This window comes from Manis javanica, chromosome 3, assembly GCF_040802235.1.
Source record: "Manis javanica isolate MJ-LG chromosome 3, MJ_LKY, whole genome shotgun sequence".
NCBI lineage: Eukaryota > Metazoa > Chordata > Mammalia > Pholidota > Manidae > Manis > Manis javanica.
In genome coordinates, this window is record NC_133158.1 from 3,581,953 (window position 1) to 3,606,310 (window position 24,358).

Below are 24,358 nucleotides of genomic sequence, written 5' to 3' on the forward strand. Positions count from 1 at the left end.
AAAAATGGACAGAAAAAGGGACAGACCTCCCTTAGAGTAGAAGACCAATTAATAAATACAGAGAAAAATAATGGAACTAAAAAATCACCATTAGACAAACACCACAGAAATAAGCACTGCATATAAGAATCATGGATCGATGCTAAAATACCTGATGAGTATGATGTTTGAGAAATCTGAAGGATTCTCGCCAAAAGGTTCTTACTAACGAAAAGGGAAAAAGTCACATTAATGACAGTGAAGAAACCTGGCAGACCCGACTGTGGCAGACTGATCGAAGGTAACACCAGGATCACGGGCCCTTGATATTGTATGAGAAAAGCACGACATCATTTCTATGACATTCTTGACAAAGCTGCATAAACTCAAGCTAATCACGAGAGAAAAACAAATCTGCATTGAGAAATATTCTGCAAAATAGCTGATATGCAATATGCTCTTCAAAATGTCAAGGCCATGAAAGCACAAGAATGAGGACCTGCCACAAGTTGTGGGAGCGTCTGGAGGCCTGACAACCAAACGCAGGCAGCAGCCACAGCTCAGGAGTGGGGGCACCGAGGGGGCAGGTCCCACGTCTATACCAATCCCGCCCCTTCTAATCACTGCCCGGAACCACAACACTACAGCCTGACGCCGTCTGTGCTTTACCGCCATGGGGGCGCCATCACACAGCGTGGGCGTTCCTGCGTGGGGCTTCTGCTGCCGAGCACTGCTTATGAGCCTCATTCATGCTCTTGCCGGTAACAATGGTTACAGCTTCTCACTGTTGTGTAGTGTTCCATTATACAAATACGCCACAATTTATTCATTCCGATGCTACTAAGGTTAGGCCTTTGGGGCAGTTTGCAGTTTTGGAAGGCTCTATATAATACTGCCATGAGTACGTGACTAATTTTGTAAGTCTATCAGTGCATCTTTAATTAACTGGAGTCTGCTTACAAACTGTATTATACCGTTCATGTGCTGCATAAAGATCTTACAACCACAAACTCCCAAATCCCCTCTCATCCTCTGTGCTACTCTAGTATGCTATAAACACATGCTATATTGCTACCATTTTTTCAGTTATATTTTAGACATATTAAAACTAAAAAAAAAAACCCTAACATGAACCTTACATTTATGCCAATTCCATTGTACTTCATTTTTTGTGTGTAGATCCAAGTTTCTGATTTTATCAAATTTATCTGCCTTAAAAACTTCCTTTAATATTTTTCTGCAGGTAATTAATTCTCTCAACTTCTTTTTTTTCTGAAAAGGTCTATATTTCTCCTTTACTTTAGGAAGAAATTTCTGATGTGCACAGAACTCTAGGCTGACAGGTTTATTTCTTTCAACACTTTAAAGATCCTACCTCGTTGTCTTCTGGTTCGGATAGCTTCTGAAAAGAATTTTTGCTCTCTTACACTTGTTCCTCTGTATGGATTGTGTCTTTTTTTTCCTCTGGCTGCCTTCAAGATTTTCTTTCTCTTTGATTTTCAGTAGTTTGAATATGATGTGTCAGGATGGGTTATGCTTTTTGTTTATAAATAGTTTACATTCCCTAACCTTGTTCAGTCTGTGGCATGGCGTCTTTCTTGCCTTTGGAAAATTTTCTGCCATTCTGTCCTCAAATATCTCTTCCCCACATCCTCCCCTTTCTCCTGACACTCCACTTACAAGTACACTAGAGTTTTTTATAGTGTCCAGAGCTTTGGGTGTTCTGGTCTGTTTTCTTTCACTCTTTTTTCTGTTTGTATTTCAGTCTGGGCAATTTCTATTGAATTACCTTCAAGTACACTGATTCCTCCTTCATTTGTGTCAAGTCCACTGATGAGCTTGGCAAAAGCATCCATCATCTGTTACCATGCATTTTGCTTCCATGTAGTTCTTTCTAGTACTTTCCATCTCTGCTGAAATTCCTTTTCTGTTCATGCACATTGTGTACCTATTCTGGAGAGCCTTTAACAAGTTACTCAGTTGTCTAAAAATCTGATAGCTCCATCATCTGGGTCACATGATTGCTTTGTCTCTGGACAGTTTGCTATTTTACTCATTTCTTTATGTGTACCATAATTTCAGCTGAAAGCCAGACATCTGCCCAGATAACCTGTGTAGAACAGAGACTGAGGCAAACATGCTCTGGAAATGGGCATGTTTCTTCGTAGGCCTTAAATTTGAGGGGAAGGTTAAGTCGCCCTAGTTAGGAATGGAGCTGCCTTTGGGTTTTGTTGTTGCTACAGGTTATTTGTTGTTGTCTGGTTATTCACAGGACACCACAGGCTTAAAACTCCAAAGTCTAGTGTTTAAGGTGCAGGCACACCTGTCAGGGGTTTTTATCCCGCAATATTTGTTGCGGGATAAAAGACCTCAGATTTGGGTCTTCTCTTTGCAGCAGCATCCCAGAAGCCACCTTTCTCCACACCCCTGCCTCTCCTCCACAGATAGACCCTGATATCCAACATCTTCTAACTTGGTTTTTGGGAGCAAGGGGCACTGAGCTACAGCCTCAGTCTGCCAGGTTATCTGTTCCTGCTTCTTGAGGCTGGGAACTGCTCTGTGATCTCCCCACCCCCCAACTATAGGGGCCTCAGATGCTCCAGCTTGTATTCCTGCCCCTCTCCCGGGGACAGAGGGCTCTCACTGATTCGGCTCCATCCCTGGGCGGCAAGGAGTCTTCATCTGCGCCCTGGGGTTATTAGGGCTCACATCCCTTCCCCAGGCAGCTTGAAGCTTTTGTTCTAGAAGACGAGGTAAAGCTCAGTGTCTTTCCAAGAGAGGTTGCTGTTTCCTCCACCAGATATGTACCAGGAGGAAGGCTTTTTCACTTCAACTTGCCCACCTTGCAAATGTGATTCACTTCTAATTCTTCCTTCAGCCCTGCCTTCCCTGCCTCCTTTATTCTACACTAGGTCCTATAAAACTCTTGTGAGTGGCTTGCACATCCATCTCCACAAGGTCTGTTAGCCACAGGCACCCCTTCTCAGCATCTCCCTAAACTCCTGCATGATTCTCACTATATTTGGCAGATCTTCACCATACACTGTTTCAGGTTTACAAATATTTCCTCTATTTGACAATGAGAGAATACACACTTATTTTTTATTCTCTCTGCTTCTTTGTCATTCAAAGAGAAGATGTAATCTGTTTCTTTAAAATTACATATTTGAGACTAGAATTATGGTCAGGGAATTTGTCCTCCATGCGTACTTTAGTATCAATATATGACCTTGTATAAATACATGTCAGATTAGTAATAGCACTAAAAATAAGAATTCAAAGATATTAAACAACTGTTAATGGATTACTTATAATTACTTTCCTTATTTAAAAATATTGAGGACAATTACAAAAGATTAGCCAATGCAATATGAAATGTATTCCTTACCTAAAAAATACAATTCTCACCACTTCAACTTAAGATAAACTTAAGTGAACTAAGAAGAAATCTAAAAGGACAGCTATTCTGACTGAATTTTCACACGAGGACAGACGAACATAGCAGGGCTCTTAAGCCATAAAGACACCTACAGGAGTGCCATCAGCTGCACAAACACCGTGGGCAGTTCTGCAGGAGCACCTCCACGAGTCCTAGACGAGGGGACCGCACCCCGTGAACACTGCTGCGGACTGGGCCGTGCTCCCCCTAATTCCTACGTTCAAGCATAACCCCCAGTGTGACGGCACTTAGAGAGGGCCTTTACGGAGGCAGAAAGCCTAAATGTAGCTGTAAGGGCAAAGCCCTGATGCAACAGGATCACGTCCTTGTGAGAAGAAACACCAGAGGGTGTCCTCTCCCTCCTCACCACGCGAGGACACAGGGAGAGGCAGTCGCCTGCCCGCCGGGAAGTGGGCCTCACCAGGAACACCAGGAACAGACCACGCGGCTGCGCCAGACCTCAGACCTCCAGTCTCAGGCTGTGACAGAGGGAACTCCCCCTGCGTAGGCCGCCCAGTCTGTGGCGCTTTGTTACGGCAGCCTGAGCACACCGAGACACACACGGAACCGTTTCAAGATCACTCATTTTGTGTGTTTTAAGAGGGAGTAAAAGGGGGATAGGTTAAAAATCTGGGTCCATAGAGAAATTATTAATAGAATTTTGAGTATTTTCTTGCATTCTAAAGGCCTCATGTAGGGCAAATATGCTGTCCACCAACAAAGCATTAAAGCAGGACCTTCGCGTGTAAAGCATGCTGTACGGGCCACAGACGTGACCCTGTGTGACATTACTTACACTCTGCCCAATGACAGAGGCAGCAGTAACGTCCCTGAAATTACTTTCAATGAGCAAACCAATAGTCATGATATGCTATGAAGCAAAATGCAAGGAAATAAGCCATTTTCTCAACTTCTGAGAAGGTTTTTGGCAAAGACAAAGGAATACTCATGACCAGTTTAAAAGGTAAGTCCTGCACTAAGTGGCAGAAAGCACACAAAATCAAAAAGGATTGTAGAGTATGTCAAGTTTTCTTAATGAGGGTGACAGAGGGAGGGAAAAGGCACTCAAATTCTTTCAGGTGCCCCAGCTTAGAACACCTCTACACTCTAATGAGCAGAGAGTCAGAAGAGCAGACACAATCACTGCTTACGTGTTTGAAAGATCCATAGGGAACCGCTGTCGCCCCGGTCTCTTCTAGGTAATCTTCCCAGCTTAATCCCACTTCTTCCGCACCAGATCCGGCATCTGAATTACAAACAAACAAAAACAGGTGAGCGCCAATTACAGAAAACTCAAGGTAGAAAAACAAAATGTATAAACCTTACTTACAATTTACTTCACAAGTTAGTTCACGTGAAATAATCATGTTCTTTTTAAATGGTAGGTTCCCCCAGTGCATTAATGGTCAAAGAATCCTGGGATTCCCCCGAATGGTGACAGTGTGGCAATTACAATCTCTTAGACTATAAGTCAGTATCTATGCCAAGTATTTGGACACCTAACAGACGTTTCAAACTTAAAGATTCAACCCGATTCTTCCTTAGCACTTCTCAACTGAGTAAAAGATACCAGAAGTTGATATTCTGGCTCAACCCAAAAAATGTGGGGTTATCCTTGCTTTCCTCTCATTCTTTCACATCTTACACCCAAACCACATGTAGGCACTCCCTTTAAAACACATCCCAGTCTAATCTCTAGTCCAAGGCCTGGGCACAGCCGTCCCCCACCATTCAATCACACTTGGAATCTAATGTCTTCGGGAGACTGCCTGCCTCCCACCCACTCCCGACACCCCCCTCGCGGGTGCACTGTACTCAGCGGTCCCGGGCTCCTCGCCGGGCTCCTCGCGTCACACTCGTCCCTCACAGCCTCACAGCTGCTGTCTCCTCAGCCCCGAGGCTCATTCCTCAGCAGCACCCACAGCTTCATTTCACCCCAGCCTTTCTCCCCACGTCACCTGCAGAAAGGCCTTCCACCAGTCCCCACCTAAAGTAGAAACCCCCAGGCTGCTTTCATTACTCTCAAGAAACCCACTCCCACCTGACAGTGCACAGGGCCTTCTATTCTTCCCCCTGGATAACCAGCTCCATCAAGACAGGGACTGGGGTCTCTCTTCTGTCTATGACACAGCAGAGACTCGATCAATGTCTGTTGACTGAGAAGATTCAGACACTCCATAACCCAAGAATCCCAATTCACATAAGCTCCCTAAAGAGCAGGTTTTGTTTGCTGGCATATCCCCACTGCCCAGAACAATGCCTGATGGCAGCCACTTCACATTAAACAGTGGCTGAATGAGTACACCCTAGGGGACCTAAGCTTCAGACAGAGGCAAATACAAGCTGCTCACCACCCCAGTGCTTGCTTGTAAGCAAAAGACAGGCACAGTCAGCAGGAGAAGAGGTAAATCATGGCACTCCCTCAGAGGAGCAGCCCTAATAGCAGGGGAGACGCGGGCACTGGCATTCACAAGGACAAGTCTCAAAAAAACACAGCAGGTGAAAGCAGCAGGTGCAGAGTGAAAAGCACAAGAGATGGTTTGGGTTCCACGACAGAACCCCGCAGTGTCCTGTTTGCACATATGCACGTGTTAATAGGAGTCAATCAAAACAAAGATGGGAAGAATATACGTCAACTTCAACTTTTGGGGGTGAAGAGAAAACAGGATTAGAATGGATGTACAAAAGAGGCCTCAGCTGTATCATGTTTCATTTCTTTTAAAGAATGTGAACAGCACATGAAAACAGGTCAACCATCCTTAGAGAAATGCAAATCAAAAATGCAAGATACCACCGCCTACCCATTAGCAGGGCTATTATAAAAAATGCAGAAAACAAGTCCTGACAAAGATCTGGGACATTGGAATTGTCTCTGCTGGTCTGGGAAGGTAAGATGGGGCAGCCACTGTGGAAAACTATATGGGGTTCCTCAAACAACTAAAAATACAATTACCATATGATCCAGCCTTTCCACTTCTGGGTATATGACTGAAAGAACTGGAAGAAGGGACTCAAACAGACATTTGCACACACATGTTCATAGCAGCAAAATTCACAACAACCAAAAGGTGGAAGGAACCCTAGTGTCCACTGACCGATGAAAGGATAAACAAAATGTGATATATACATATAATGGAATATTATTCAGCCTTAAAAAAGGAGGAAATTCTGACACATACAGCAACATGGGTGAACCCTGAGGACATGATGTTAAATGAAATAAGCCAGTCACAAAAGGACAAATTCTATATAATTCCACTTACATGAGGTTTCCAGAGACAGAATTCATAAAGACAGAAAGTAGAATGAGGGTTGGAGATGGGATGGGGAGTTAACCATTTAACAGGCACAGAGCTTCAGTTTGGGAAGATGAAAAACTCTGGAGATGGGATGGTGGTGATGGTTACACAACAATGTACTTAATGCCACTGACCTGTACAGTCAAAAATGGTTAAAACAGCAAACTTTGTGTTATGATAGTTTACCACGATTAAAAAAAAGAAAACAAATACTGGATAACATTAACATTTAGTGGGTGTCTGGTATGTTGCTATCCATTAGTTTTTGTGTATTTGAAATTTTTCTTTGAAATACAAGCCAACAAAGACAACTCTGGGAGCATCCTGGGAGTACAACGAGTAGGTGATTTCCATCGCTAAACAGAACAGGGTGGACATTCACGGTCCTGAGCAAGAGCCCCAGTCCCTCAAACGGCATGCGAACTTAGGTTAAAAATAACAACAACAAAATAATGAATTAAAGAATTAAAACCTATCATACATTAAAAACTACTAAAAAAAACTCAGAAACAAGACTAATGATCTGATAGAAAAATGAGCAAAATATACAAAAAGAGAATTTACCAAAAAGAAATGCAATGGTCCTAAAACATACAGGAAGATGTGCAAATTTACTCACTTTTAAGAGAAATGCAAATTACAACTACACTGAAACATCAGATTAGAAGAAATCCCAAAGTTTGACAACATATTCTATGGTGAGGCTATATAGTTAAGCAGAGAAAGCCTAATGACACAACCCGGGTGAAAGAGAACTTGGCATATCTAACAAAATTACATATGTATTCACCTTTTCATCCTGAAATCCCACTTCTAAGAATTTATAGCAAAGACATGCTGGCAAAAATACAAGAAGACATAGGTACAAAGCTATTCTTGCAGCACTATTTGTAATACCAAAGCTAAAACAACCCAACTGTTCATCAATAAGGAATTGGTAGAATAACTACCCAGCGCTCTCCAGCTGTAAAAAGGAACAGGGATTTCTACATACTGACATGGGATAATCTCCAGTACATACTAAGTAAAATATAAAACTGTAGGGCACTTTTTACTGCATCTCTACCTCTTGTATAAGGTGAGAGAGATATGAATATGCATATGTATGTATGTACACACTCATTTTTTTTGTTTTTTTAAAATGAACAAAAAACAGAAGAATATAAAATAAAACTAGCTATGCACACAGAGAATAAAAAAGATGAATAGTATCAGGTTGAAAGTGGGAATATATATAATTTTGACTTTATAAAAACGTAGATACTTTATACAGTTTAAAAGTATATTTAAATCAAAAGAAAAATCCTAAAAGCTGAAAATGAACTGCAACAAATATTCCTAAGTGTTGGTGGTAAAAACACAAGAGAAACAGGATTTCTTTAAGTCTTATTAAAAATACAGTATTTTGACTGCAAACCACAGTGAAATATATTTAAAGGCGAAATCCATAAAGAAATCTTAAACTGTATATTGTTATCTTATTGATATTTGGAATGTTGGTACTGTTATTTTGAAAAAATTATAGGAGTATTACAGGGTAAAAACAAATAGGTAATGATAGTAACATTAATATGAAACAATCACATTAAAATTCAAAAGAAAATGAGACACAAGCATAAAATCAAAGAAGTAAAATATCTGTAATTCTAAATTAAAATTGTAAATATCAGATTAAGTCATCTGACTTTTTCTCTTCAAAAGATGTGTATTTCTAGCTATTTCTATGTATAAAGTCTAGAAGGACAACCTAGTATCAGTGAGCACCCCCTTACACAGATGGTAATCTCTAAATATCATATCCACTTTAAAAAAAAAAAGAGCTCCTCAGAGAAATGGCAGACCGCAGGTTTGGGGCAGGAAATGCATGAGGTACCTAGGAATCTCACTACCCCAGAAAGCAACGACTAGCACTCTCACAGGCACATGACATTGTATCCACAGAGCACAGGAAGCGATCTGCAGGAACCCTCATTGTTCTAGAGTGGGGCAATTTGATCATCAGATGAATGATGACTGCAATGGATTCAAATTCAATACATACATATTCTTTTAAATCCATGAGTTACTAGTAACATTGAAAAAAAAAAACACATTAACTTCCTAAACAGTACAGTTGAGTACCTCAGTGAACCCACTCTACTAGAAAAGCAGCAAAAATAGTAGCAGAACAATGAAAACCGACCATAAAAGTTTCAAAATCAACTGAAGGCACTGAACAAACCAAAGCGCATCTGTTCAGGACAAGCTACTGATCCTCAGTTAGAACAGCAGGGTGGTGGCATTTTAAACCGGGGCTATTCCCACTCATCATCCTTCCTCAGCTCAATACAGAAATTCCAGAATTGAAGATACAGTATCCAAAAGAAAACTCCATGGGTAAGCTTCACCAGAATGGGAAGGACAGAGCAAAGAACCACAAAAACTGAAGACAGAGCAAGAGAAAATACCCAATCTAGACAACAGAGAAAATGCTGGGAAAAAAACAAAAGAGCCTCACAATTGTGGAACGACAACAAAAAATCTAACATTAGTGTCACTGGAGTCCCAGAGGAGAAAGAGGACAGGGCTGAAAATTCTTGAAGGGATAATAGCTGGAAATTTCCAAATTTGGCAAAAGACATAAGCCTATAAATTCAAGCCAAGGAAACTCCAAATAAGACAAACTGAAGGAAATAAGTTCAGAGAGACACCAGTGTCAATCTTTGGAGAACTGAAGACAAAAAGTCTTGAAAGCAGCAGGAAAAACAATACCTCTCTTACAGCAGGGGAAGGGGGAGATGGATTCCAAGGACAGCAGATTTCTCATCAGAAATTAGAAATGATGGAGACCAGAAGACACAATACTTTTCAAGAGATGAAAGAAAACAGCTTTCAACTTAGAATTCCACATTCCGCAAAAACATCCTTCAGTAATGGGGAAATCAAGATATTGCCGGATGAAGGGAGAATAAGAAATTTTATCACCAGCAGACCTACACTTAAAAAATGGCTAAACGAAATTCTATAAACAGAAGTGAAATGACAGAAGAAGGCATCTTGGAAAATCAGAAAGGAATAAAGGACAATGGAAAGAGTAAAAATACTAGGAAATGTAATACATTTTACTTCTCTTGAGTTTTTAAAATCATGTTTGACAGTGGAAGCAAAAATATTAACAATGTCTGATGTGGTTTACAAAGTATGTAGGAGATATATTTAAGACAATTATATTATAAATAAAAGAAAGTAAAGAGATATAAAAGTAGGAAAAGTTTCTCTACTTCACTCAAAGTAACAGTGATGACACCAGCAGCCTGTGATAAGTTCTGTATATATAATGTTATACCTAGAGTAACCAGTAAAAAGTCATAGAAATACACCCCAGAACAATACAGACAAATCAAAATGGAATACTAAAAATGTCTTCAATACACTTACGGTATGACCCAGCCACTCCACTACTAGGAATTTACCCAAGAGAAATCAAAGCTGTACCCAAATATCCATAACAGCTTTATTTATAATAGCCCAAACTGGAAACATACCTGTTGACAGGTGAATGGATAAACAAATTGTAGTTTATGTAATGGAGTACAACAGAGCAATAGAAAGGCAACAACTAATGATACGTGCATACTATGGATAAATCTCAAAATAATTACGCTGAGTGAAATAATTCAGACAAAAAAGACTAAATGATTCCATTTATATGAAACTCTAGAAAATGCAAACTTAATCTACATTGCCCAAAAGCAAAGTGGTGTCTCCTGGAGGTAGAGCAGGGAAGGATAGATTACAAAGGTGTACAAGGAGACTTTTGGGGGTCAAGATATATGTGTTATCTTGATTGTGGTAAGCTTTCATGGTATATATATGGGTTAAAACTCATCAAATTGCACACTTTAAATATGTACAATTTATTGTATGTCAGTTATATATCAATAAAGCCGTTAAAAAAACCAATAAAATAGCAATAATGATGTAAAAAAACAAAAACAAAAAAAAGTTGATAAATTAAACTGTTATTAAAATAAAAAAAAAATGTCTTCAAGTAACCCACTGGACAGCAGGAAAAAAAAAAAGAGAAATAAACAACAGAGAAAACCAATGAACTAAAAATGGCAGACTTGAGCCCTAATATATTAATAGTTACATTAAGTGTAAATGGTCTAAAATACTCCCATCATAAGACCGAAACTTTTTACAAGCATATGCTATTGCAAGAAACTACTTGAGATACAATGACACAGGAAGGTACAGAAAGTGAATGGAAAAGATAAACCTTAATCAAAATAAAGCAGGAATAAGTAAATCCATAGCAACAAAAGAAGGTTGGTGGCCGCCAGAAGCTGGATGGAGCAAGAAATGACTAATGGTTTCTTCTGAGGGTGGGTAATGAGAATGTTCTGGAATCAGAGAGTGATGATGAATCACACAGCTTTGTGAATACAAGAAAAAACACTCAACTATGCACTCTGAAAGGGTGAATTTGATGATATGTGAGTTCCTCAAGAAAAATCCCTCAACAAAGTTCTTTTTTAAAACCCTCAATAGAAAAAAAAATCATTACTGATTAAAAAGCAAATATATATATAATTAATAAATGAGTCAAAGACATGAAGACAGTGTACTGCAGAGGATCTAGGGATGGCAAACGAGCACATGTCCGACATCACTAGCCACTAGGGGAATGCAAAGTAAGGCCAGGAGGAGCTGTTGTTACGCACCTATCAGAACAACTGAAATAAAAAATAATGACAGTACCAAATGGTGTTGAGGACATGCAGAAACTAGATCTATCACACACTGCTGGTGAGAATGTGATGTGGTACAGCCACTCTGGAAAATAGTTTGACAGTTTCTTTATTAAACATATGATCCAGCAACTGTGTTCCTTGGCATTCATGCCAGAAAAATGAAATATTATGTATACAAATGCTCACAGCAACTTTCCTTGTAATAACCCAAAACTGGAAGCGACCAAAATGCTCTACAATAGGTGAGTGGATAACCGAACTGTAGTATATCCATGGGATATTACTCAGAAAAAAAGGGAACAAACTATTGATATTATGTAAGAATTTGGATGGTCTTAAGGGTATTATTTTGAGTGAAAAAAAGTGACATACTACGTGGTCCTTGAAATGACAACAAGACAGAGACGGACAATAGACGGCTGCCTGGGGTAAGGGAAGGCCGGGGGAAGAGAAGTAGGTGTAACTACAGGGGCGGCGCGGAGGAGCTCTTCGTAGTGAAGGAGTAGCTCTGTACCTCCACTCAGACAGCAGTTACAAGAATCTACATGCAATAAAATGACACAGAGTTCCTCTATACCTACAGCAGCTTCCCAGCCTTTAGTTTTTAAAACTAACAGTAGAAACCAATCAAGAGGACATGGGACCTGTCTGTACTATACTTGCACCTTCCTATCAGTCTATGATTATTTCAAAATAATTTGAAAGTAACTATCAAAGTAAAAATGTGATTTTTTGAAAAAGTTTTTTCATGAAAGTTATTATTTTTTTCAGCAAAAGTATGAGTACCCCACAGTGCCAGATTCTCTGCCTGGTACAGAGAAAGACAACTCATGTCTTCAAAGAGCTTCCCATTTAGTGATAGAAAGATAAGTCAGACAATACAACACAGGAAAGCAACATAATTCTACACTCTGAAGAATGAATTCTGCTCAGCAAAATGAATACCTGCATCAAGCTGCTGCTCCCCGTTCATTTCCACAGCACATGGGCTAGCTCCTTCCTGCACAAAGGACAGGCTTTATGGTTCTGCCACAATCTGAAGATTACTTGAACGTCTCAAGCATCTGTCAATAGCATCCAAAGGTCCGAATGAAAGTGCTGAAAAATCAAAAAGAACATGTATTCAGCCTGAAGCCCAAGTATGCTTACTCATTCATAAGACATGACACTCAGTGGGCTGAGAGGCACTGTGTGTGTGTGTGTGCACACGTGTGTGTGCACACGTATCTAAAAATCACAAATATGTATATGAATCACAGCCTTTTAGACTTAAGATTGTAATACTTAGCACGATGTCCTATCCAAAAAAATTCTAAATCCTAATGAACTCCTAGGAGGATAAAGTTAGCTTTCAATATTCTATCTTACCCCATCGATAAGATTCAGGATACAGTGCATCGCTTTATCTAGTTTTCCGTTCCATTTATTGAGAACATTATGCAAAACCAAAAAGTATCGACTACATTGGCCTACAATTAAACCCATAAAGAGGACCCCTCAAAAATAAGCTCTGAACTCTTTTTTTTTTTAAAACAGCTTTATTGGGATGTAATTCATGTACCAATATTTCCCACTTTAAGCGTGCAATTCAATAATTTTTAGTACGTTTACTACACATTGTGTTACCATCACTATAATCCAATCCGAGAACACTTCCATCAGCCTGAAAAGACACTTCATCACTGCCTGTAACTCGTCCCCATTTTGTCCCTAGCCTCAAGCAGCCACTATTTCACTTTCTGTCTCTGGACATTTTACCTCTTCCAGACATTTCACATAAATGGAACCACATGTAATCTTTCACATCTGGCTTCTTGTACTTAGCGTGCTTTTGAGGTTCATCCATGTTGCAGTATGGGTATGTTATTTATTCTCCCTTTACACACATGTAAAACAATCTAAGATAGTGCCTTCATATGTGCCTGATAGATGAGCAAGGTACATAGAAGGGGGTCAGGAGCGGCTCCAGAAAGGCCCAGAGTGACTGACCACAGGCGGCAACACAGAGCGCTTCCCAAGCAGGCCGGGAACACGAGGCTGCGGGGCAGCGCCTACAGCATCACGCAACTCTGTTTCTATCAAAAAGACTTTGAGTGTGTGTTAGAGCTCCCAGCAATTAAGTCTCCTACGAAAACCTTTAAACACTACAAAAAAGTTAGTAGAAATTTTAAAATACTCTTTGAAAAAATTTCAGTTAGTTAAATACACAGGCTCAGTGATAAGAGAAATTACCCAGGTTCTAAATCCTGCCTACTGTCAACTACCTACGCAATCTTAACCATGTTATGTCGATTTTTCAATCTGTAACATGAATATGCAACTTCTCAGATTTTTAAATTTCATTTCATTATGACCATAGAGAAAGTCTTAATAAGTGTTAAAATTGTGGAGACCCACCTGCGATAACCGCCAGTTGTTCCAATCGGCACAACAGAAGCAGTGAAGCCCACACTCGCACAGGCAGAGCGATTGAATAGAAACTTGTCAGTGAGATTCAAAGTCTCTAAACATACACTCTTCTCTCTGTTTCCTTTTCTACCCCAAACCCAAAACATCCAAACTGTACCATCCCACCTACTCACTTAGTCATTCCCTCTGTTCATCAGACAACAGTCCATTACCATCGGCCATTCTAGGGGTAAGGGCGCATCAACCAAGAAACATGGTTCTTGCTTTCATGGGGTTTATTTTTGACTGGAGGGAGACAAATTAGGCCAACAATTTAAAATTACTATTTAAAGTGCTACAAAAGTAAAAAGTAGCTACAGTACAACACAATGGCAGACCTAACCTAAACTGAGCTCGCTGGCAGCATCCCCCAAAAAGGGGGATTTAAGCTGAGGCTAAAGGAGAAATAGAAGTTAGGTGGGAAGGGGAGGAGCCCTGCAGGCACAGGCAGCTGCACACAGGGGCTCCACAGTGGCCAGGACCGGGAGAAGGCCCCTGTGGCCGGAGCAGGGGGGCCCACCGCCAGACTGGATGGGAAGAGAGGGACCGCCGGCAGCTCGCGCGTACCGAGGCTGCACTCCAGGCTGGGCAGTGTCCTGAGCACTTGGACATACCAGCCCATCTAGAACTCCTGACAGCTCCATAGGGCCAGCAGCAGCCGTGGGAAATGGGCACAGAGCAGGGACCTGGCCCGCCCAGGGTCCCCCAGCTAATAAGTAGCAGAAGCAGGTTTCCAAACAACCAACGTGTCTATACTCCACATCCTCAAACATTGAATTATACTGCCTCTCAATGGGAAGCAACCAAAGGTTTCTTTAAGCAGGGATAAGAAATGAACAAATTTGTGTTTTAAAAAAGTTTTCTCTGGTCCCCATACAGAAAACCCATAAAAGGGTGACAGCAAGGACAAGATAAAACTTCTACACGGCCAAAGACCATAAATAAATTCAAAGATAATAGAACTTATAAGTTGCCATCACAAGAAAAAAAATTTTTTTTAACTATGTATGGTGACAGAAGTTAACTAGACTTATTGTGTAAATATGCAAATATTGAATCATTATGCTGTACATCTGAAACTAATATGTTATGCTTCTTATACTTCGATGAAAATAAATAAGACTAATGAGTTGGGTGAGAACATTAGCAACATATAAGATAATGGGGTTAATTTCCATATACAAGTTCTGTAATTCAACCAGGAAGAGAAAGACAAAATATAATTAGTCCACATTAAAAAATCAGAGTTAATACTTATAAAAATGTGCTCAATCTCCTTAGTAAGGAAAACAGGAATTTTTAATTACAGGTAACCCTTGAACAACATGGGTTTGAACGGCGTGGGTCCGCTTGCACATGGATTTTTTTCAGTAAGTATGCAGTATCTGTAACTGGAGGCAGGGCAGTAGACTCCACAAGTGATGTGGTCAATAGAAAATGGAAAAGGAAAAGCTTGTACATAGGTAGCCATAGGGGGATCGACCCACAACTTTGGTATTATTAGAATTACACCCTAAGTGAGCTGGCTGGCTACCTGGGCCAGAGAGAAAGCCGCGATCTGACGGAGCAAGGAGCCAGGCCTGGACAGGGAAGGGCACCCTTGCAGCAGGGGCCTGATCAGTCTGTGCACAGCTAATACACCCTCTGCTGGCTCTTTTCCGGGCAGGACCCTACAACCATCCCATTTCTTTTCTACTATTCTACTTCCTGCTGCATCTGGAGTTAATTAACCCAGCTTATACATAATAGGCGATTAGTAAAAGTTTTTGGGGACTCAAAAGTTATATGCAGACTTTCAACTGCATGGAGATCAGCGCTGCTAATCCCCACCTTGTTCAAGGGTCAACTGTACATACTATTTCTTTTCACCTTTCAGATTTTTAAACTAAAAATATCTGGTGTTGGCAGGGAAGGTGGATGAATGGAAGAACTAGGGAGTATAGATTGGTACCACCTCTGAAGAAGAACATAACAATAAATAACTTACCTCATAAAAATGTAAAAGACACAAGCTCTGTGAGCAGTAATTCTAAGAATCTTTGATACAAAGCGTGTGGAAATGTGTGGAAGGCTTCATGACCAATGAATGATGTTTGCCGCAGTATCTATGACAGTGAGAAACCAGGGACAACCTACACATCTACCTAATGGGAACGAGATGGCCACATACACTGTGATACACCTACACCAGGAAATGCGCCACAATCATTAGACGAATTCAGGTAGATCCATAAAAGCACATGGGAATACTGTCTACACTGCTGAGTGGAAAAAAAGAGAAAGACCACATTATTTACATTAACTTTTTTAAATCTCATATCCATTGTGCACTTGGCTAAGTGACTTTTAACAAATAACCAAAGGCATCATTTGTAAAAGGGGGCCATCAATCCCATACCCACCTCACAGGAGGTATGAGGGAAAGTGAGCGAATCCACAAGGAGCGCCTGGCACAAAGCTGGCTATGCAGCACATGGTAAATGCTGAGTGAACGCCGTCATGCAATGAATGCCAAGCCAAGTCCCTCTGGCACGAACTTAGCACAGCATCTCTCTCTACATCCAGTCCTGATCGTTCATCATGGGTCCGCTATAACCAAGCAGTGCGAGTAATTATCTGTTGGCTCACTGGTCTTTGAGGATGTCACCCACTGCTGATGTTCATAAACTCTCGGAATACGCTGGCATATTTTGTGCAGAGAGCCACACAGTCCAAAACGATGATGATGATGGTGGAGGAGGAGGAGGAGGCTCAGCAGGGGGGAGGGAGGGAGGCGACATGCAACGCGCTAAGGCTGTGATAGTTTTCTGACCTTACAGTGTAAGTTAGATTTTAACCAGCGAGCAATCGGTTCGTCACCCTAATAGGACCAAGAGAGGTGGGTGAGCCTTTGGCTCTGGAATATCCACTCGCTCGCTCTCTTTATTGCTCATCTGCTATCTTTTTATGCAGTGAGGAAAAAAACAGCAAAATATCCAGGAGCTTAGACTATGGGAAATTTAACCCACTTTTTATTTCCTCTTACCTCATTTATTTCCTATTCAAATTAAGTTGTTTTACTAACTTTGTTTATTTTATCATTCATTTTGGTACTGTAACTCCTCACGTGGTAACCAGAACACATTAAGAGTTATTTACTTAAACAAGTTCTCATGAACTAAGTGATCTGGACCTTGCTCATCTTATTTAGAGTGTTTCAGTAAACTAAACGGGTGTCTAGATATTTATAGGGGTTCTTAATAAGACATACTGACGCCAGTATGAGCCATACCAAAATTTGAAACACTTGTAAGAAATACAAAAATTTTTTAAATGAAGTTACATGTACAAAACAAGATTTGATATCAAACACACACAAAAAATAAGAATGAAACCCAGCCAGAATAAAACCAAACTGAATTCACTAATTCACTTTCAGTGATACATAAATGTAAAAAAACCATCACAGAACAATTACTTTTTAACAGATCTTTGAAAGATCTGAACAACAAACAGCTACGTGATGCTTTCTCTCCCCATCTTGTTTTAGCTTACACATGCAGTCCACACTCTAGGCTGATACTATCTGCCTTCATGTAATGCACTTTGTTTTCAAGATTAAACACAGGAGTATGAGTATTTATTACGTGGAAAAGTTACAATAATGCAAGAGAGATGTCTATGGGATAAACCGTCAGCCAAATAATTTAATATGTCCAACATAACTTTGAAAGCACTTAGGGACAACAGGAACTCAGTGTGGCTCTACAGATATGTATCCAGTATGTATGGTGGTTGCAAGAAAACACTTTAATTCAATAAATATTTGCCAGGCAGTTAAAAGGAAAACCCCCACTGAGGTATCTGAATTTGTACTCCTATCCCTCAACAAATGGAAGTCCAGTAATAATTTCAACTATGCTGTTAAATATGGTATATTCAGACAATTCTGCAAAACAGATGCTCTATTTTGGCAGATTTGCAAAGTTAACCCTGCGCATGACTGTTAGGTGCTAGCGATCAAGTCATTGCATATTTTTTGTTCCCCAAAGGTACATATTTCTGTTGGCCTTTCCTTATGCATAATAGTCATGACTCCAGGACCTTGTACACTTCCTGTGTGATGGGCCATCTAAATGAGATGTTGTGCTTCCATCTCAAAAGTCAATGTACCTTAATTATTAGGGGTAGAAATCTATTGTTTCATTAAGCTGCTTGTTACTATTATTTTTAACCTACTGTTCCATGTCTAATTAGGAAAATAAAAAAATTAAGTCTGATAAAATCGATCTTAGCCACTAAGATTGACAAACCTTAGCCACTTGTATCATCTAAATTAAATCTGACCCTAACTTAACCTTTTCATGATTATATAAACCCAACACAGGACATATCTATCTCAGTACTAATGAATGTACAAAACCAGTACAAGTTTTAAACAATACCCAGAATTCAAGAATACACTAAATTTTTTTAAAGGTGCTAAAAATCACTAATCATCACAGAAATACAAATCAAAACCACAATGAGATATCCCCTCACACCTGTTACAACAGATATGATCAGAAGGACAAGTGATAACAAGTGTTGGCAAGGATGTGGAGAAAAGGGAACTCTTGGGCACCCACCATTGGTGGGAATGTAAGTGGGTGCAGCCACTATGGAAACCCTGGAGGTTCCTCAGGAAATTTAAAAAGAACTAAAACATGATCCAACAAGTCCACTTCGGGTATTTATCCGAAGGAAACAAAGACATCTACACCCCCACATTCACTGCAGCATTGTTTACAACAGCCAAGACACAGAAGCAACCTAAGTGCCCACTGGTGGACAAGAAAATGTCATTCATAGTATACACAGAGAGGAATATTATTCAGCCATAGAAAAGATGGAAATCCTTTTATTTGCAACAACATGGATGGACCCTGAGAGCATTACGTTAAGTGAAATAAGTCAGAGAAATCCAACTACTGCATGATCCCACTTAACATGTGGAATCTAAAGGGGAGAAGGGAGAGAGGGAGGAAACCTGAACTCATAGACACGGGGAACAGACTGGTGGCTGCCAGAGGGAGGGGGAAAAAGGGGTGAGGGGGGGGGCAAAAGGTACAAAATTCCAGTCACTCCTGGGATATCATGTACAGCGTATGACTACAGTCAACAGTATTATATTGTGTATCTGAAAGTTAAGAAAGTAAATCTTAACAGTTCTCATCACAAGAAAAAAATCTGCAACTATATGTGGTGATGGATGTTAATTAAACTCACTGTGGTCATCATTTTGTAATATATACATTTATCAAATCATTATGTTGTACATCTTGGACTAAATACAATGTTATATCAATTATATGTCAATTTTTAAAAAGCCAAATTATGAGGCAATATTTTAAAAGGGCTATTTTGGGCTAACAATGAGAAATTTTGAGGTAAAATATGGCACAAGCATACAATATAATACTATGTGGCCATTAAAAATTGTGTTAGTGAAGTGTTTTTCTTCCCAATTAAAATGCCAACAGGGTAATTTGTTCACCTTGGTGAGCTAATTTTATAATTCATCTAAAAGAGAAAATGTGCAACCAGCTGCATTTTTATAAAAGATGATATATGATAAGGCTAGTTCCTTCTACCAAAATGTTAAAATGGTGTGGTATTAGTGCAAGACAAAAACAAATACATCAATCAAGTAGAATGAGGTTGAGAAACAGACCCATGTCTGAGAGCCATAGGCTGTGACAAATGGCATCCTATATCCGCTGTGGAACAATGGACAAGCGAGTGTTCAAGACTTGGCTGTCTATTCTGGGATGACAAAAATCAGATCCTAACTTCAAGCTGCTACACAAATAAATTCCAGGTGAATTAGAAGAGCAAAACATCAAAAAGGAGACTCTAAACTAATTCAAAGAAAACATCAGAGAATATGGTTACAACTGGGATAGCATAAATTCCTTAAGCAAGGAACCCACAAAGTAGGTATGTTTAAAACTTCTGATTGGCAAAAAGACACCATAAACAACTTTTAAAGCCAACTATACTGGAAGAAAATATTTCCAGCATACATAATTGACAAAGGATTACTAGCCATAATCACAGAAATCACCTATAAATCAATAAAGAAAAAAAGACCAAACCTAATAGGGAAAAGTCAGGTATGAACAGGAGTCTTATGGAAGAAATGCAAATGACCAATAAGTAAAATGCGTTCATCATCAAGAGCTAAAATGAGTTACTTTTCACTCAGATTGGCAAAAATACAGGATTAATAAGATCCAATATGGGTGAAAACATGGACAAATGCATGTTATCATTACCAGCTGAAGAGCACAAATGGATACCACCCTTTCAGAGAGAAATTTTATTCCATTGAGTATTTTAACTTGCATTCTCTACAAACTAGCGATTCATGTCCAATACCTGTTTCAGAAGAATACCCAAAAGAAGATAAGAAAAATAAGGAAATAAGCAGCGTAACAATTTCAAAGAACGATTAAGCTGTTCGTACTTAAAGGAAAAACAGAGAGCCACACCCCAGGTACATGAAGCGCAAGAGCCCCACTGTGTGCCGGAACGTCTGTACTAGGGAGAGACTGGGAACTTCATCAGGAATAAGTTAGAGCATATCCACAAGATGAGAGTTAAAAAGTACAGGATAGTTCACTGGGTACAGAGTTATGCTGGAGGTGATGAAGAACTTTCGCGTTTATAGTCAGTTTATGTAATATTTGTGTGGTTGTGTATAAAACATACTCAAACACACACAAACAACTTATTTCTACAGGTGCACATATATATGTGGAGACACCTTAAGAATAGTCTGGAGGAACACGTCCAATCACTCACACCAGTGGCTACTTCTAAGGGAGAGGGATTCAGGGACAGAATAGAAGGGAATTTTTGCCTTATCTGCACTGGATAAACTTTTTATGATGAAAATGTACTCATATGTGTACTTCTATGATTTGAACTTTTTAGAAAAACAATGCATTTATTGACATGGAAAGTTATTTATTCTTTCTTTCAACAAATATTTACCAGCAAACTACCATGTGCTGGGCCCTGTCAAAATACTAGAGATATACCAGCAAAGAAATCTGCTCAAAATCTCTGCCCTTGCGACACTCACGTTTTAGTGAGAAGGAGTAGTACAGCACTTTTTCTAAATGTGGTGAGTGATAGAGCTGGGCAGGGGTGAAGGCTTGGGTTGGAAGCCAAGCAGGGTGGGAAGGGGGAGGGCTCACTGAGAAGGTCACTTTTGGACACAGACTTGAAAGACACCAGGAAGGAAAGAACATGCCAGGCAGAGGGAAAAGCCATTACAAAGGCCTTACAGTGAGCTGTGTTTTCAAAGTGACAAGGAGGCCAGTGCAGAAGAGGCCACACCAGTACAAGAGGTAAGGCAAGACGGACATCAGCCTCACACTGCTTGCCACACCCCCAGTCGCTTTGTGAGCACTCCACATTTATAGCCCTTAGGGAACTGTATGTAACAGGTGCCCCTACTCATCTGGAGGTGAAAAACCTAAAGGCAGTGCTGGTCAGAAGGTGAAATGGTGCGATCACTTTGGGGTTTCTTTTGAAACATTCTAAAATTAGGTTTCATCATGATGGTTGTATAACCCAATACCAACCATTTAACTGTACACTTAAAATAGGTGAATTTTATGGCATGTGAAATACATCTTGATAAAGCTGTAAAAAAATAAAGGCACTTATATTAGGGCACAACTGCTTTTAAAATAAAATTACTCCCGTTTTCAAATATGGAAGCTAATGACAAAAAAAGACACAAGAAATCTGGGTTGCCATTAGGATATACAACAGGACAAGGAAAGAAATGATTTAGCTATCACTGTTTCTATTAGTTAGGGTAATGCTGTGCTTTAACAGATAAATTCCAAATTTCAGTTGTTTAATCCAACAGCTATTTATTTCTAACTAAAGTCCAAATAGGTGTTCCTGGTCGCTGGGCAACTCCCCTCCACGTGGTAGTCCCTGAAGCCGAGTGCCTTCCACCCTACAGCTCCGCTATCTTCAACACAGGCTTCTCAAACTCGCAAGTACGGGCAGGTCCTTGGACCTGCCACCCCGGCTCTGCTGGTTAGAACACAGTTACGCAGCCCATCCAACGCCAAGGGAAGCTCGGAATGATGATGCAGTACTTAGATGTGGGCGTTTAGAATAAACACTATCATTTTCCGGACATTGTGTTAAGTAAGTTCAGTGGACGATTTTTGTTTAAGGAAGGCTGAGTGGATCAGCTGTAGTGATACTATGAGCTGCTGCGGAACTGCTGTGTCAATTGTAGGTGAACATTTACAAGGCATATACTATCTGCCACTGTTTTAAGTAAACAAATAGAGGAAACAAAACCTTCCCTCACAGGCCTCACCATCTAGGGTGGGGAGACAGACAATAAAGCATACGGTATGTTGAATGAAAGTAAATGTTCGGGGAAAATGAAGCAAGGAAGGACAGGGAGTTACTACTTTCACAGGGTGATCAAGGTCTTGGTGACGAGGCGCCATGAGCCCACACCTGAGGGAGTGAGGACGTGGCACCTGGGGAAGAACATTCCAGACAGGAGAACGCAAAGCGGGAAGCCCTGAGGTGAGGGATCGTGCAGCAGGTTCTAGCCACCCGTTGCTGGTGCTAGGAGAGCTCAGCAAGGTACCAGGGAGCTGGATTACACACGAACTGCAGTTTGCTGTGAGGACTCCGGTTTGGGGGAAGGCAGTGGAGGGTTGGAGCAGAGGAGGGGCATCATTTGACCCATATTGTAAAGCAATCACTCTGCAGCTATGCTGAGGACAGACGGCAAGTGGGCAAGAGCACAAGCAGAAACACCAATGAAGAGATCCTGGGATGACCCAGGCGAGAGGCACAGGGGGCGAGTTCAGCACGGGAGCAGTGCAAATGCCGGCAGGGTAGAAGGGACTGGACGTGGGGGGCGGGGGGGGGGGCGGTGGAAGAGCGGTAGCTGAGAGGACCCTGAGTTTCTGGCCTAAGCAATAGAAAGGATGAAACTGGCAGTTGGGGAAAAAGGGAAGTCTGAAGGAGGAGTGGTTTGAGGAAGAAAAATCAGGGGTTTCAAATACAAAATAGAGCAATATGATTACTTTCTTCATTACTAAAGGTTTGCTCTTGGGAGTTTTAGGAAGATTTTTTAGTCAAAAAAAGTATAATCATTACACTCCTTATATGTCTAATGTTACCAATTTATAAGCTATTTTCATATGCTATCTTCATCTGAGCATTAAAAAAAACCCTTTAACACAGGTAGAATGGGTTCAATCCCTATTTTTACATCTTAGGAACCTTCTTGTCAGCTTCGATCCCACTTTCACAATTCACTTTTCTTTTCTAGGTTTATTGATCATCCATGAAAGCATTTCCTTAAACCATTTCAGTAATTTATGCTGTTTTATTATTTAAAGCCCCAATTTTAATAACCACACTTTCCATTCAAAGTACTTCAATGTCAATTTTTCTAACTCTTCCTTAATACACATCTTTCAAAGATTTCAAGTGTAAATAATTTTTAAAAAAACCGATTCATACTAAAATGAGGTTGGCAATTTCATATCAACCAATTTAGAAATGCCTGGGTCCTGGCTCTCAGCATGACCACCTCACAGCCCTGTTTCCTTGGCAATCACTCATGGGTGCTGGAGTGCTGAGCACCTGGCTCTGTGCCAGCTGCCAGGATTAGTAAACTACAGCTTTGAAACCTGCATTGTCATGTCAGATGTTTTAAAACTCATTTTTTTACCCGTATAGTATCTTGTAAGCTGGTAAAATGGTAGATCTTCCAGAGTTCAAATAGCACATTTTTCATCGATTACAGGCTTTACTGATGGGAGCCAGTAACATGGGCACATGTTGAAACAGTCAGTGAATTTGTTCTGATTAAATAAGAAGGTATTTCATTCACCAACATAAGCACTACCAACAATGTACCAACTTCATTAATATTATAAAATGATTACAGGAATAGATTATGGTCAGTTATGAAAAGCCTTGAAATAATTCTATAATTTCATAGTTGCTGTTTCTTAGACTTCTCATGTCAAAAAACAGATCAGAAACTTCATTCCAACTCCACAAACGTTTGTTAACCATTCACCTAAAAAGAAAAAAGATGTAGTGTCTGATCACCTGCTGTGTGGGTGCCTGCCACTTTTTTTTCTGCCCAACAACATATGGTGAGAATGAGTGTTAACTCTTGTTGAATTACACCTTATATAATCCTCACATTCTATTTGTTCCATACACGATGACCCCATTTTACCGAGGAGGAACTGAGGGTCAGAGAAATTAAACAATGTATACAACCAGACAGGTAACAGCAGGACCAGCGTCTGACCCCCAGTCTGACTCCAGGGCCCAGACTCCTCTCAGGTCCTTGGCTGTTCTTGGCACTCAGGATGACTGTGGGGATGGCGTGGGGAGTCCGCCTCCTATACCATAAAGTA

The 24,358-nt window shown here is 40.3% G+C and overlaps 1 protein-coding gene across 6 annotated transcripts in view; it reads right to left on the reverse strand.

The window, feature by feature from the left end:
- SFMBT1 (Scm like with four mbt domains 1) overlaps positions 1–24,358 on the reverse strand; it is a 108,093-nt gene that overhangs the window by 37,650 nt on the left and 46,085 nt on the right. For all 6 annotated transcript variants that reach the window (XM_036994825.2, XM_036994826.2, XM_036994828.2 and 3 more), the window contains 2 exons: positions 12,399–12,551; positions 4,570–4,664 (listed from right to left, as the gene is read on the reverse strand). In XM_036994825.2, the coding sequence (XP_036850720.1) occupies positions 4,570–4,664; positions 12,399–12,426 (123 nt within the window). In that variant the 5' untranslated portion in view covers positions 12,427–12,551. The remainder of the gene's footprint in view (positions 1–4,569; positions 4,665–12,398; positions 12,552–24,358) is intronic.